This window comes from Solea solea, chromosome 13 (genome assembly GCF_958295425.1).
Source record: "Solea solea chromosome 13, fSolSol10.1, whole genome shotgun sequence".
In the NCBI taxonomy this organism is placed as follows: Eukaryota; Metazoa; Chordata; class Actinopteri; order Pleuronectiformes; family Soleidae; genus Solea; species Solea solea.
Genome location: NC_081146.1, coordinates 9,161,413 through 9,176,472, shown reverse-complemented (window position 1 = coordinate 9,176,472; position 15,060 = coordinate 9,161,413). Strand labels below are relative to the sequence as shown.

At 40.3% G+C, this 15,060-nt stretch overlaps 3 protein-coding genes across 5 annotated transcripts; 2 read left to right on the top strand and 1 right to left on the bottom strand.

Moving 5' to 3' along the window:
* The first annotated feature begins 1,966 nt into the window (after positions 1 to 1,966).
* Positions 1,967 to 3,274, top strand: LOC131471467 (phospholipase A and acyltransferase 4-like). Its single transcript, XM_058648032.1, has 4 exons — positions 1,967 to 2,048; positions 2,437 to 2,560; positions 2,691 to 2,986; positions 3,128 to 3,274. Exons 1-4 carry the CDS (start codon positions 2,004 to 2,006, stop codon positions 3,209 to 3,211), a joined length of 549 nt encoding a protein of 182 aa, XP_058504015.1. The 5' UTR covers positions 1,967 to 2,003; the 3' UTR covers positions 3,212 to 3,274.
* On the bottom strand, positions 2,413 to 7,987 carry alg2 (ALG2 alpha-1,3/1,6-mannosyltransferase). 3 transcript variants are annotated; one of them, XM_058648030.1, is made up of 5 exons: positions 7,840 to 7,987; positions 7,171 to 7,342; positions 6,528 to 6,665; positions 5,940 to 6,107; positions 2,413 to 4,960 (listed from the first exon to the last, which is right to left on the bottom strand). In XM_058648030.1, the coding sequence occupies exons 2-5, from the start codon at positions 7,339 to 7,341 to the stop codon at positions 4,220 to 4,222; spliced, it is 1,218 nt and encodes a 405-aa protein (XP_058504013.1). In that variant the 5' UTR covers position 7,342; positions 7,840 to 7,987; the 3' UTR covers positions 2,413 to 4,219. The 3 variants fall into 3 exon arrangements, with proteins under 3 accessions (XP_058504013.1, XP_058504011.1, XP_058504014.1); XM_058648028.1 differs by having other exon boundaries at positions 7,854 to 7,986; XM_058648031.1 differs by lacking the exon at positions 7,840 to 7,987 and adding an exon at positions 7,769 to 7,787.
* A 289-nt stretch (positions 7,988 to 8,276) lies between these two features.
* sec61b (SEC61 translocon subunit beta) lies at positions 8,277 to 11,989 on the top strand. Its single transcript, XM_058648033.1, has 4 exons — positions 8,277 to 8,436; positions 9,222 to 9,319; positions 10,139 to 10,243; positions 11,420 to 11,989. The coding sequence occupies exons 1-4, from the start codon at positions 8,434 to 8,436 to the stop codon at positions 11,505 to 11,507; spliced, it is 294 nt and encodes a 97-aa protein (XP_058504016.1). The 5' UTR covers positions 8,277 to 8,433; the 3' UTR covers positions 11,508 to 11,989.
* Positions 11,990 to 15,060: the final 3,071 nt, after the last annotated feature.

The window sequence follows — 15,060 nt, the reverse complement described above, 5'->3', positions numbered from 1 at the left end:
GGAACAGTTCAGATTGATGTATTAATACTGCGTTTCTCTCATCATCAGCTCCATTTAGCCCATGATTAACTCCCAATCACATGGCGTGATTAAAAGTCTCAGCAAAAATATTCCATACATATTTTATATTCCAGCTCCCAAACTGCCAACAAAATAGATATACACCCTTAGCACACACACACACACACACATCCACATACATCTCCTCTCCTCGCCTGAAAACCCATACCTAAACATTTCACTGCTATCTCCCCCACACCCCGGTGCTGGCTAGGTGAAATTAGAAAACCAACCCTGCGGTCTCATTAATTAATTAAACACCATGAGCCAGTGGCACCTGGGTACCGGTTATCACTGCCACTCAGACACACCGTGATCTCAATAACCACCACACCACAGGGCAGAGAGGGGGTGGTGGTAGTGGTGGTGGTGATGGGTGGAGGGGCAAGAAGGAACATAACTTTGAGGTAAAGACATGACGAAAGGGAAAGAGATTTTAGACATCATCTGTCTGTTCAGGTAATGAAGAGGGACAAAATTACACTGAACTATACGCAGGAGCCTGATGAGAGCGTTAGAGTGTTTACTGCTGTGTGTGTTTTACTTTGTGTGTCTTTCCTGCAACAACAGGCTCCGCAAAGCCTTTTTATCATTTGGCCGAGCAGCGCCCCTAAATCATTCCAGGAACACCCTCCTCATCATCTCCTCTTAATATCTCTGCATGTGGAAACACACACACACACACACACACACACACACACACACACACTCACATACGTAGTTCTGCTCTGTTAGCATTTTTTATTCTTAAAACTGTCCATGTTCATTGTATATTCTGTACTGAGGGAGCAAAGCAATTTCTTCTTCACTTGTGTTACATTTTTTGTTTCACATACACTTTCAAATGCCAATAATATTGTAAAATTGTAATAAGGAAACATATTTTGGTTTGAAACAATGGCAGTTTATTTGGGCTGCTGACAAAACAACATATGGGGGATGTACATTACATTTTCTGAACATATTGTCTTCAAATCTTTATTTATTTATTTATTTTTTACTTTATTTCTTAAGACATGGATGCAACAAACAGACATAGATAGTTACAGTATGATGTGACAACATGCTAACCATGTAGTATCCTTATTGATCTTATTGATACAAAAGAAAAACCTTGTCTCACATAGATTTCTTTGTTCTTTGTGTGTCCATGTCTTCAAGTAAAACAAATAGCAGGGATGTGTTGCTTTATTTTTAGGGGCTTACAAGGATCAGTAAAAAATTACATATAAACTGGATAAATGTATCTCTTTTTTAATCTCATGTATTCGTGTAACAACAACCACCTAAACAAATTGTAAATTGCAGTTGAAAGTGTGATCCTCTGGCCAAAATATTATAAATGAAATTGTTTTTAAATTATATTAATATCACACACTAACAAATATGTGGATCACATTATATGAATTAACATATATCTATGATATTTCAAACCACAGCCCTCGCTGTCTACTTTAAATTAAACCAAGACCGCCTACACTAATTGGACCAACCGGGACAAATAATTTGCAGTTCAGAAAAACAAGCATATTTCTGTTGATTTCTTTGCATTTCAGCTTTTCAAATCGACAACGAAGAAATGTCTGAATCAATATGAGACGTGGGAATTGATAAGTCAGAGCAGGTGAACTACACATTTGAAACAAAACGAGACAAACAGAAAATAATATTTCTGAATACGAAAGTCTTTTATGACTGTTTTTATTTTGTTTTTTCTTGTAAAGCACTTAGCGTTGAGAAGTGCTCTTAAGGTAGTATTATTATTACTTCATAGACTGAGATTTAATAGTTAACATATTAGTTGGCCATGCAGCCAACTTGATACAGCAACAGTCAGGGCTATCTGAGTGATGAAAGTAATTTAGTTGTTAAACAACCTGGTTATAATCTCCTTATAACTGGAGAACACACTTTATACCTGTCCACTTCAGCCGTCAGCTGCTATGGATCGTTTGGGAAAGTGGGACAGCTCTTTTTCAAGGCGACAGGTGAGATTAATATATATACACAATACTTTGTGTTAGTACAGAGGTGCTATACTCTCCTGACATGAAATGACCATGTTGATTTTTGTTGACTAAGTTTTCCATTCACAGACTCTAGAGTAATTTTAGGGATAAGTGCTTAACAAATGTGATTGTCATAATGAAGCATCCCACAACAAATAGTAAGAATACTATTTTACTACACACTCATAACCTCTCAACCCAATAATGACAGTCACATAACAGGATGTTGTTTTTTTTCTATATCCCCATTTCCCCCCAGATTTCCAATCTTTAATTTTTTTTTTCTTCCTCATTTGAATTCAACAAGTAAATCAGGTGAAAAGACAAATGACATTCAAACTGCTCTATCTTGATTTTCTTTATTCAGATTGATCAGAGTGTGTTTACAGCAGAGTACGGAGACCTGATTGAGTTTGTCAACCCATGGCTGGGATTGTCTCTCTGGGGTGTTTATGTCGGAGAAGGTCATGTTGCCCATTTTGGTGTGGGAGGTATAAGAAACATGTTTGTCCAGTTAATGTTTTCATAAGTGCACATTTTTCATCTGATGATTTTATATGAACAAAACCACATCTGTATTATTGTCTGTATAGTTTATAAATAACATCTTCCCTCCTCTAGATGAGAACATGACACAGGCAGCCTGCCGCAGTTTCCTGCAACAAATGATGCCCAAGTCCAGTCGTGTTTTGAAGAAGACCAGAATCTGCGTGCAGCGTATTACGGACATCAAATTGCCTTTAGGAACTCGAATCAGGGTCAACAACAACAAACACAACCTGGTTCCTGCGCCACAGGAGACGATGATGTACCGCTGTGAGACCTTTCTGCAGCAGGAGTTCAAGTACAACCTGATGAGCTTCAACAGTGAGCATTTTGCCACTTTTATTCGATATGGCCAAGCTGTGTGTAACCAGGTGAGTTCAGATGACAGTGACTGAGTGCTACATTTATTTAATCCACAACCATTAAACTTTAGTAAACATTATATGAGTCTTTCAAGCAAATATTTGAAAATGAATACAATCACTTAAAGTTGCAATTGACTCCTTTTTTAGATTCCATTTAAGAAAACAAATGAAGCACACGTGGAAACCACTCAGACTCTGCAAATGATAGTGCAGCAACGGATGGAGACTTGAGATATGTGCACACTAACTTTGTTGATGGGGAAAATGAAATAAAAAGAGATTCCTCCACTGCTACTTTGAGAAAGTTTCCTTTAACAACCATAGGCACAATCCAATCTTTGTCCTGTATTAACAATGTTTCTGTCACTGTGCTCACCCACAAAATCCTTAGCAAACTCTATTAAAGGCCAAAAAAAACTTACCAACAAACCAGAGCCCATAAGTCAGAAAACTATTTGTCTTCTTGTTTATTAAGACTTCAGGAATGTCAATAGGAGCCTTTCTATATAGTAGAAGGGCTGGGGAGACCAGTACGCAGACACAATGACCTTCTGCTATTCTCCTTGTTGATAATGACCCAGACACAGGCACACTGCCCATCAGCCAGACCTCTAATAAAGCCAAACACACTCTGTCATTTTTTAATAACCTCCACGCAGCAGCGAGAGTCATGGACCGGCCAGTGTCTTGTGAATGCGAGGGTGGGAACTACGCTCTGGATGCACAGGAAGTAGTAGAAAGCATCCTGTTTATCGATCTGGGACTGTGTGCTTGCCTGACAGCACATAGTTGTAACTGCATTCTTTTTCTTCATCCCCAAACACACAAAGACAAAGACTTCTGTAGAAAAGCCAGGAAAAAACATACACAGTGCAAAACATTTCAATCTAACAATCAAACCTTTTGGTACACTCCTTCACTAGGCTCTTGGTTGCCCCGCTGCTACATTTACACACATACACATAATCAGAGGTGGTATTTTTCCAGAGTTAGGCAAACTGTGTTACTCTTTTCTTAATTAGTAGAGAGATTCCATCCTTTTCTTCCCTCTCGGCAACCACTCTAGGGAATGCTGATTAATTGTCCTCTACATTCTCATAACCTCCTCTCACCTCCCTGCACATATACACATACATGCTCCGTTAGAAGACATCCACGTCAACTCTCAGAAGGCCCTGGTCATCCAGTCAGTTTCACAGTTGTTTTTCCCACCATGTCACTGGTTTTCTCCAGAAACCTTCACTGGCTCAGTCTGACAATGTAACCGTACAGCTGGTCTGAGAAGGCCTGAAGAGAGAACTTATCTTGTACCCTCCTCCTCCCAGCTTGTCCCATGTCCCTGCAGAGCTGGGGCTCCCTGACGAGCCTCTCCATAGCCTTAGAGAAAGCCTCGGCTGTAGGCTCGCACAAGAAGCCTGTTTCCCCGTCTGCCACACTCTCCAGGGGCCCCCCAGAGTTTGCGGCGATAACAGGACAGCAGCAGTACATGGCCTCTATGGGAACTATCCCAAAATGCTCTCTGCTGGGGGTGTAGAGCACGGCTGCGCTGCCCCGCAGCAGTGCCACCTTCAGTGAGTCAGAGGGGGAACGAAGGAAGGTGACACAGTCCTCCAAGTGGAGCTGTGCTGCCAGTTCTTTCAGTTCAGCATAATGTTGAACATTCTCAGTAACTCGTTCATCATAGCCTCCAGCCATCACCAGGTGAATACCTGCGCTCTGTCCTGGAGTAAGATTGCTCCTCAGGGCAGCCAGAGCCTCCAAAGCCAGACCCAGATTCTTCTTTCTCTCGTATCTGTTCAGTGAGAGAAACAGGCAGGTCGTTGTCTCGGGGAGAAGCCCTTGCAGACCCTGCGCTTCAGAGGGCGACTGGTCGAAGGTAAGTGTGTTGAGGGAGGGATAGAGGACATCTGTCTGCACTCTGCTTAGACTGTGAAAAGTCTCCCTGAAGATGCCTGCAGTGAACTTGCTGTTCACCAAAATCTAAAGGGGAAAATACAGAGAGGTTAGTTCCATAAGGATGTCACATAAACCACAGGCCATTATGAGTTGGACAGATTATCAGCCTGAGGTCTCTGATAATCCTGAAGTCTAGGCTTAAACTGAAATGTCATTGCATCTCTATCAAGGCCCTGGACTTTTTACATCAGCCTGCTTGTGGAGACGAGTCTGTATTACATCCTAAAGAAGCACTTGGGCTTGTTCGACCATAAGTTAACTATTACGATGACTACTTCACTGATGCTTGTTTTAACAGCTGCTTGGTTGTAACTGCTGTTTTTACACAAATTCATCAAAAAAATATTTAAGCTATAGGCTAAAAACACTTGTGCAGTTGATTTTGATGTGTAGTGTTTTCTTACAGGTAATTCAGACATGTCATTGTCAGTATCAAAGTTAGAGCTCTCTTCTTCTTCACTCCCTTCAAGTATTTGTCAAGCAGCCCATGTTTTTGTGTGAGGACAGAGCTTTAATGAGAGAGCAGATGGTAGGAGGTGGGATGAATCTGTTGCATTAGTTGCAGTGAATCTTTTCCAGGCTCCTACTGCACCGGATTCTATCTTCTTATTTTTTGGCATATACAATTGTTCTTACTGATGGCTATCTGGACATGAAGGAGATTTCAAACAAATTACATAAAGTGTTTGAGAAACTGAAAGGGGAAAAAAATCTGGATATAGTGATGATCATCTTCAACATTAGACCAGGTCATAAGTTTCACTGTTGTGACAGATCAGTGTGATTGCACTTGGTGAAGCCAAAACACCAACTGCAACTACAAAATAAGATTAAAAGCTGCTTAATTATGGTTCAGAATGAATTCTTTTCAAATAGATCAAGGATACACACCAAGCTATGACATTAAACTCAAATTTTGGCCAATTAGTGTACAAGAAGTTCTGCTTTTTAAGTTTAGTCTTATTCTGTGATATACCATAATGATCTCCAGTACAATCCATACCATATCAGCCATGCCCGTGGTGCGTTCCTCCAGCCAGTCAATGGGAGCTCGGTAAAGTTTCTTCACAGCTGATGTCCTCTGGGTGAGCAGCTGGTCTGGGAAGTGACAGTAAAACAAGACCTTCTTCCTGTGACGGGACAGTCGCAGCACTGGGATACACACCGACACCTGAGGTGGGATAATCATAGCTTGAATGAAAAATACATATAGATTTATATTTACATACACAGAGCCTAATGACATTACATACAAAACATACACTATGTACATTTGAAATAATGTGAAAAACAAACATTGTTTGAGCTCTTTGTCACATTTGCAGGACATGCTTTGACTTTGGAAGTGTGGTAATGAGCTTTCTCTGTAAACACTGTGTGTGCAAAAGAGGAGAGTGGTACCTTTGTACATTTCAAAAGGGGGAGTGTCCAACTCCTGACATGGTGTAGTAAAAGGGTGTGACACAAACAGAAAGACCACTTTGGAACATAATGGAAGCTATTATGTGAGCAGCAGACACGGCAAACAGACAACAAGGCCTCTGACGAGCTCAATGATTTGCAACCTAACTGACTGAATGACACTACTCACCTGATCACAGAAGATGACGTCATACTCCACCCCACTGAAGAAGACCAAGTAGAGGGCCACATAGATCATCCTCAAGTAAGCACACAAGGCATGTAGGTAGCCAAACACACTAGTAGGAAGCCAGTCACCCACACATACCTAACACAAGAGCAATGGAAACAATTAAATCATAGTTAACCCAGAGTGCGATATGCAAGAAATGTATTATACTAAACTACAAAATGAGCATCATATGTCATCAGAGATTTTAAGGAAACACACTCAATTAAAATACTGGTTTCACTGATAACGATGGTGCAGCCAGTATATTTGCATTTTAACTTTAAATATCTCAGCTGCAAACTCTGTTAATGTTCTGTTTTGGTGTTTTGGTCTGTTGCGTAAGAAATCAGAAATCAGAAACCTTTAATTGTCATTGCACATGTACAACGAAATTATAGCAGCAACCAAGTGTCAAGTACGTAAGGGCATGTGCATAAACGCACTGTAATGCCGGGTCTAACTGTGGCTTCTTATTTCTTGTTTTTGGAAACACTACACAGTAGGGACTGCAATAACTGTTTAAAACATATTTTACATATATCGTCGTTAAAATGTTCTATTCTTTGCATTGAAAAGATTAATAAAGTGAGATTTTAAGCACCACAGGCAGGTCTGGGTCCAGGGTTTCAGAGAAGCAGTGTGTTGGGTCATGATGAGCTGTCCAGATCTGCACGCTGCATCCCTGAGATTTAAGAGCAACAGCAGCATCAACCACTAGTCGCTCAGCTCCACCTATACCCAGGTCTGGATGGAGGAACACCACCCGCGCCATTCTGCACATAAGAATAGATAAGAAAAACGTTACAAACATAGAAAATGATGATATTATGTTCACAGACAGTATACAGTTCAAATTATACTCAATAGGATATACTATAGTTTACATACATTTCAGGAATCTGCTCTGGATGGCAATATAGAAATCTTTCAGAGCTGCACTCCTGACAAACTTACAGAATATGTGTGCTTTTACTACTTTTACATCGTAAAGCACTGCATGTCACGACAGCTAAGAAAGTACAGACGTGTATTGTCTGTAACAAATCCGGACTGACCACAGTTTCTCCAAGTAGTACAGTATGTCATGAAAGGAGAATCCCTGACTGGTATTGAATGACAGGTCGAAGCACAGACATCGTATTTGCTTTAAAAGGATTGTGGATTTCCGAGTACTATATGCAACAGATTAAACATATTACCTGTTTCACACAGACATTTCAGCGAGCACTCTTTTTTGTAGCTAAACAACAAAGTCAGATAACAAACTTACTTATACAGGTTTACCTTTGGACGTATTCACTTCCTTGCCTGATCTTGGAAACCTCTGATGATGCCTTCGCTGCCTGTAACAGCAAGAACTACCGTCAGGAAACCGTATCATCGGGGTGCCATGTTGGCTCAAACCAATCGTCCAGATCAAGGTAATCAAGCTTCATGTTTGACCCACAATGGCGCTCATTTCCTCGACGTACCCAGGACACGTCTCATTCATAGTTAAGGCTGTCCGTTAATGTTGCCTCGAAATTTACTTGAAAAGTACATCTTAAATCTACATTTTAGGGACATTTCTGTTTGTTGTTGCATATAAATCAACCATTTTACAAAATAAACCCCTTAATGGTTATTTGTGCCGCTCTTTTTTGTCTTTAATGTGGTCTCCCTTTCAGGCTTCTCTTCGGTCGCACGCACTGGTCTTCCGTTTAGCAGTCGTGTCCTTTTCAGCTGAGCGTCATCGTTGTAGGATCTCTTCTCAAGTTTTCACCCGTTAACTCGCCGCCTGCTTCTCTCTCTGGTCATTTGACGTGGACATCGGCTGAAAGAAACACTCAGGGTTTCGTGTTATTATCCGGACAAGTTTAACAAAATGGTAAGAATCCCACTCACACAACATACTGTTACTGTTGACGCTACGCCGATTTGTATTGCACTCATTCAATCTACGTCTTGTGTTAGCTTGTGTTAGCTAATGGTAGCTCAACATTTGTAGACGTGGCTTCTTTTCAGCATTACCTACTAATAAAACACATTTTAAGATGTCCCCGCACATAATCGAATACATATGTTAGTTTGGAACTAATCCATTCTGCTGTTGTTATTACTATATTATAATCCAGAAATTAGACATTGGTTTTTCTCTCTTAAGTAAAGCCCACATCAGAGGCGTCGGTGTACTCATTACTAGATGTATTTTTATTGCAGTGTAGTTTGAGTCTAATATCAACAATTTGTATGAACATAAGATTTAAATAAGTCGCCAGTTAAACAAACTAGTATTGTTTTAAAGCTCTACTCTGCCCCAGGTTTGAAAGTCAGTGATTCCATTTGTGTAAATCAAAAAATAATGTCAGAGAGGAGAGAAGGTCCCACTCTACAACAGCATGTACACTATCACCTTTCAAAACACGAACTAGCCCCCAGGTGTCTTTCTCTCACTTTCAGAAGATTAAAAGCAATGGGGATCTGCACACTGTATTAAAAGTCCCCAGAAACTTTAATTACCAAAGCAATATTTCAAGCCTACAGATATTTATGAAGATGCCTGACACTGAGGTTTAGTTCTGGGAGCTTTTAATACAGCAAATACATCATACATTTGTGAAAGTGTTTCTGATGTGTGCACCCTAATACCCTCCTTGTCTCTCTCACTTTCAGCCTGGACCAGCAGCAAGTGCAACCAATGTTGGGGCCTCCAGTCGCTCCCCTAGTAAGACGGTGGCTCCCCGCGCAGCAGGCTCCACAGTCAGACAAAGGTACACACACTTCCCCTCATTATCCAACCTTTGAGCATTTGCAGTCATCCAAAGCATAAAGCCAGTTTGTACATTTTTTGTCCATCCTTAACAAAGATTCTGACAAATGACATGGGAAACCTTCCACAGGCCTATAATCTGTGTCAACCCACCCAGCTCTACGGCTTTGGACACTATGTGTCTGGAAGCTCGTTTACACCATTGTCACAGTTCAATGAGTGAATTAATTTTGCTAGGAAGGAGCATACTTGATATACTTAACCTTTTAAATGTCATTTTAAGCTGACAGCAACTAAAAGCCTATTCATGGCCAATTCACAAACAATGTTAGTTGTGCTATTGTGTTGGTCTAAACACATCCTCCATGGCCCCCCTGCTCATGTCGTCATACTGTAAAGAGTGATGGATGAATTTCAGATAGCCCTCCCCTCTGTAGATTACAGAAGCAGATAGATGTTGTGCTCTCCACTTAATCAGTGTATAATCAGAGGCTCACTGTTGCCTCATTATTCCCATTACTATCAGCCTCTTCATTAACCTCAGTTTAATCTCTTCACGTGGGTGAAGCAGACATGAATCACAACAATAGTTCCTAATCAAGTAAAGTAGTTGGAGTTAATCTCTGAACAGTTACAGTTGATGATGGCCAGTTTTCTCTGATTCCTTTTTAGAGGTTTTATTTTGACCAAGTCTTCAGGTTGAGTAAACACAAACCAGAATTTCAAAAGATTATTAAATATGTTTTGTAATACAGTAAGAAAACAAGACACAAAAAGTGGGGGGTTTATTTTTGACATGCCATGCGTGTGTGTTCCACAGGAAAGCTACTAGCAGTGGTACACGCAGTGGTGGCAGGACCACAGGATCAGCTGGCACTGGTGGCATGTGGCGCTTCTACACAGAAGACTCACCAGGCCTTAAAGTGTAAGTCCAGTGTGTTGTGTGAACATGCACAAAACACTCACTCCACAACATGCACACATTCAACCTTTAGATATTTAACAACATCCAATCAATGATATAATTTCACAGGATTTCCGACATGAACCATTAATGTAATTTATGTTCATCAGGTTAAAGTGGAAGAATATTTAATGGTAGGAAATTGGACAGACATGCCGCTGTGGCAAAATAAATAATATCTGAGCTTTGAAGCTGTTTCTTTAGGTGTGTGTGTGTGTCTATATACACACAATTATGTGTGTCAGTAAGGAGCATATTAAGAGAACTCTCCCCTCATAAACTTTATTCTGTTAAAGCCTCGCCTCAAATATTAGAAAAAAAGCATCCTGTCCTCTGGCCATAGTTGGCCGTGGTTGATCGATGGTGCTGTGGTAATTATTGAGTGTGTCTCTCCAGCAGTTGAAGGAGGGCAGACTCGCCATACAGTGCTGTATATCGAGTGCATGTTTGTTTCTGCGTTAGACGCCAGCCTCAAAGCTTCATTAAAGGATCCACTCTGAAAGGTCAACTCAATTACAGCCTTCTGACAGGGGGAGGGGAGGGGGGGTGGTTGGCATGGAAATGCTGCTACTTGGTAATGCACCTCACCACCACCACCACCCCCCACACCCTCCCTCCTCGAGATGAGAGTCCTTCCTTTTTTCCGAAGCTCATCAATAAAATCAGGCACTCCATCGAGACTCACTCTGGTTGGGGTTACAGCAAATTATAGGACTTTGTGTGTGTTGTGTTTGCTGTGAAATGGAAGACCAGGTAGGGTCAACTGCACAGATTCTCACATTTGTATTAAGTAGTAAGTGAAAGAGAGCAATTCAGGCTTCTTGTGTTCTTGTATCTGTTTATTATATATCGGGGGCTGTATGTAAGATTATTCATGAATCTTTTTTTAATGCCAGTGAACAGATCAATAAATGGATTATAGCATGACTTGAAAATCAGACCTTCCGCAACCTTCTCCGTTGCCTGCAATGACCTACATACTAGTGTATATGAATTGTAGTGTATGTATCGGGTCCCCTCAAGCACGGGCATAGAGGCTACAGATCAGTTACGGCCGCATGTGTTGCTATAGAGAACTGGTTTGTGAACTTGAACATTTGTGTGATAATCTGGTTGTTAATCTGTGTCTCCTGACAGTGGGCCAGTGCCAGTGCTGGTGATGAGTCTGCTCTTCATCGCTTCAGTCTTCATGCTGCACATCTGGGGGAAGTACACCCGCTCCTAATCCTCACCTCTGACCCTGTGACTCGGCTTCTTAACACATTGGAACTGGACCAAACAAGAATTGAACAAAAAAAAAAAACCCTCAAGCTCATAGTTCCATTCACTATTTTTGCAATACACACAAACTGGATTTTTATGCAACCCTTTCACTACATGATCTTCGTCTGAGTCTGATGTTGGTAACCACCTTATTGTTCTTAGTCCGCTCATGTTTTGAAAGATCGAGGACTGGGAGGAAGCCATGCTAGCCCACCTCAGATGTGCCATGATGTGTTAGTGTGTGTGTGTGAGACCCTCCCTCCAAGCAGCCGCAGCAGATAAACTGCTGCATGAAGGTTCAGTGCTGTGCTCAAAGACACTGTTATTTTCAGGCCCCCAGCATCAACATTTCTCCCTGTAGCCTGGATTACATTTTTTGTTAACATCATTTGTACAAAATATAATTGTAATATTGTACAATAAAAAAAACAAAAACAAAATCAATACATTTGTGTTTGAAATGTAACTTTTTTGTGAACCTCGTTTTGATGTTGAAGATGTTTTGTTTTTGTGTCTTTTGGCACAAAATTAATTATCTGTAATCACTACTAGACTTTACTATAAGCTGTGTATTTTTCCAAAACTTTGTTTTGACAGAACTGCACTGGAGATGGTTCTGCTCCGAGACCCACCATGGGACAATTTCAGAGCCATTGACCGTTTAAGCAGTTGAGTTAAACAAATAACTGCGTCACACTTTTTTTTTTGCAGGACTTCACTCAACTTATACTGTCGGTTTTCTTTTTCTTTATTTCAAACTGAACTGGCAAGTTAAGTAACTTGTTTATTCAGCAATTAATCAACTGCAGTAACATAGTCTGTAGTGCTCCACAACTTAAGAAGATTACACACACTGTACAGCACTATATATGTATGAGCTGAAAAGTCCAGACTTGTCTGTGTTGCTGCTGCTGCTTCAAACTAAAGTTTGACTGGATAAAAGTGTTAAGCTGGCAGTGATCATGCTTCAGTCCAACTTCAAAGGCTGGCTGCCCTGGGGTAACATAAATGGAGACAGGTAAAGTTAGTTTTTAAGTCGCAAACGCCAGAGTAGCATCCAACCTCTATTAGGATTTGTATGGGTGCTTGAAGTCCTGAAAAATGAATGATGTGTTTTCAGTGTTTGAATTTTGGATTAAGAGCTTGAAACTACTTGAAATAGTGAATGTCTTTTTCACTACAAATGGCCAATTGGTTGAATAGTTTGCTTATTAGATGGAGGAACAAAATAAGTTGGTGTAAATGAAAACTTTAAGTGTGGCCATGGCTATTATAAAACACAATTTTGGTTGTTTACAGCATGACGCCATCTCTTTTAAGTGGAAAACAACGTTGTGTACGTGTGTATTAATATGCATTTACCACAGTTCGTGTATAATGTGCTGGAAAAGTGCTTACATCTGAGCTTTGAAAATGTGTACGGATCATTAATTGTGTATTTACCATACACAATAATACCATCAGAAACTGTCACATTACCAAAATAATATGAGTCATTCTCAGTGTAGATTACTTTTTCCACTGGACTGTCCATAGAAATCTGGTGTTACAGTTTCCAGAGCAAGATCAGTCAGCTGATATATTAAAATAAATGAACCTGCACCAGTTGAAAGCATAGTGTGTATTTAAAATCGCTCTCTAAAAAAATACAGGTCTTCCTTGATCATTAAAAATCTGTCCTGAACAATCATTCAGAGTGGTGTTTTTCTTTTTCTCCTGAGGGGGGCGCTGTAGACTATTTTTCTGGGAGGACATCAGGCTGCGTCTCCAGCTCTCTGAGACAGGCATGACCACATCTTCCCTGTGGTGATTATTTAACCTTGTCAAATACTATGTGGTGGCTCATGTTTGTATAACAACAACTGCACCACAACATGTGATGGAGTCTGTTTGATCATCAAAGGGTTTCATAACTCGATTTTTCATTTCAAGTTTAAGGGGAAATTGGTTTTAAGTGAAAGTCACTGTTATGTCAAGTTAACGTCATGTTGAACTTTCTAAGGAATTGAAATCATAGTGTTCTTTGTAATAATCACTGGATGCTTTGGAGTTGCAGAGATAGTTTAACCCCAACCTGCATCACCAATTTGAATATGAAACTACCAGCTGGCATGGTTTGTCCTTTGTTCTAATTTGTGTGTGTGTGTTGTGTTAAACATAGCATTCAGATCATGTTCATTAATTTATTCTGTTGCTATGGCTCTGCATTCCCACTGGCTTCCAGCGTTCATGGCAGAATCAGGTGCTACTGCTGCACCGCTCTCCCTCTTGTTTCCATCCACACACACACACACACACACTAAGACACACTCACAAACTCCGTGACCCAATTCATGGTGGCACAACACAGCACTGTGCCAGAATAATTCAACGTAACAATTAAATATGAAGGAGCCGTGGTGAAGCTGTCCCTCTGTGTATTGGACTTAAACAAGCCTGTGAGCTTGTTTAAGTCCACCCCCCACCCCAACACACACACACACACACAGAGCTGCAACCTGTAGTTCCAAACTTCTTTTAACACCATGTGTCTGACAAATCCAGCGTTTCATCAAGAGGTAGAAAAATAGGCAGAAATATGTACTTCCTAATGCTTTTGATTAGAGTTGTGTCAGTGAGTCACTGTGTTTTGGACCAGAAGACGGGAACATTGACAATATTGTGATGTTTTCCATCTTGCTTTTTACTCTGCCCTTCTCTAGTTTGGATTTACATGTGTCTTTAGATGTTGTTGCAAACATCATGTGGACTTTTAGAAGTGTCCTGATGTGTGTTTATAAACTTACACTTCACCCTGAAGAAGTCAGGAATAGGCAAATTACGGAGCAGCATGAGTTATGAGAATGTGACTTTTCTATTCCGGGAGGCGGAACTTCAGTTAAAGTGGTGTGCGTTTCTTTTGATTCTCCAGCAATTATTCTATGAATGTAAATTATAGAACTGGACTTGCTTGAGAGCTTTTAACCTTTCATTAAGGGTTTTTTTCTTTTATATCACTGTGAAATATTCTTATTAATTGCTTCATTTGTAACACAATGCACACTTTTTCACTTGTTGTCTGAGGAAATATAGCTACGATGAACATGGAACAGTTGTCTAATTTAATGACTAATTTAATGACAAGAAAGTAAAGTTTGAATCCGGTAAAATCACCTGATCTTAAATTAAGTTAAAAAATACATCTGCTGCTGAGGAATTGTTTACATTCAGTGGTGATCCCTGTCACTGTTTGGAAACCTACAAGCGACCTACAGTGTGGAGAACCATCTAGGGACATTTAACACTTTGTTTTGTGTATTAAAATATCACTGTTTATGATTAAACATACATGTCTGCCCCCATGCTACCCTGTCCTGTTGAAATTGTCTCTTGATCTGCTATCTACTATCAAAACTGACCCGGACGACTGAGAACCCTCACAGAAATAAGTCATACAGGGTGACAGAGGAAACACAGCTTTCATTCATAGTTATGTGTCTAATGTTACATTAAATGGTCTATAATGTCGAATAACC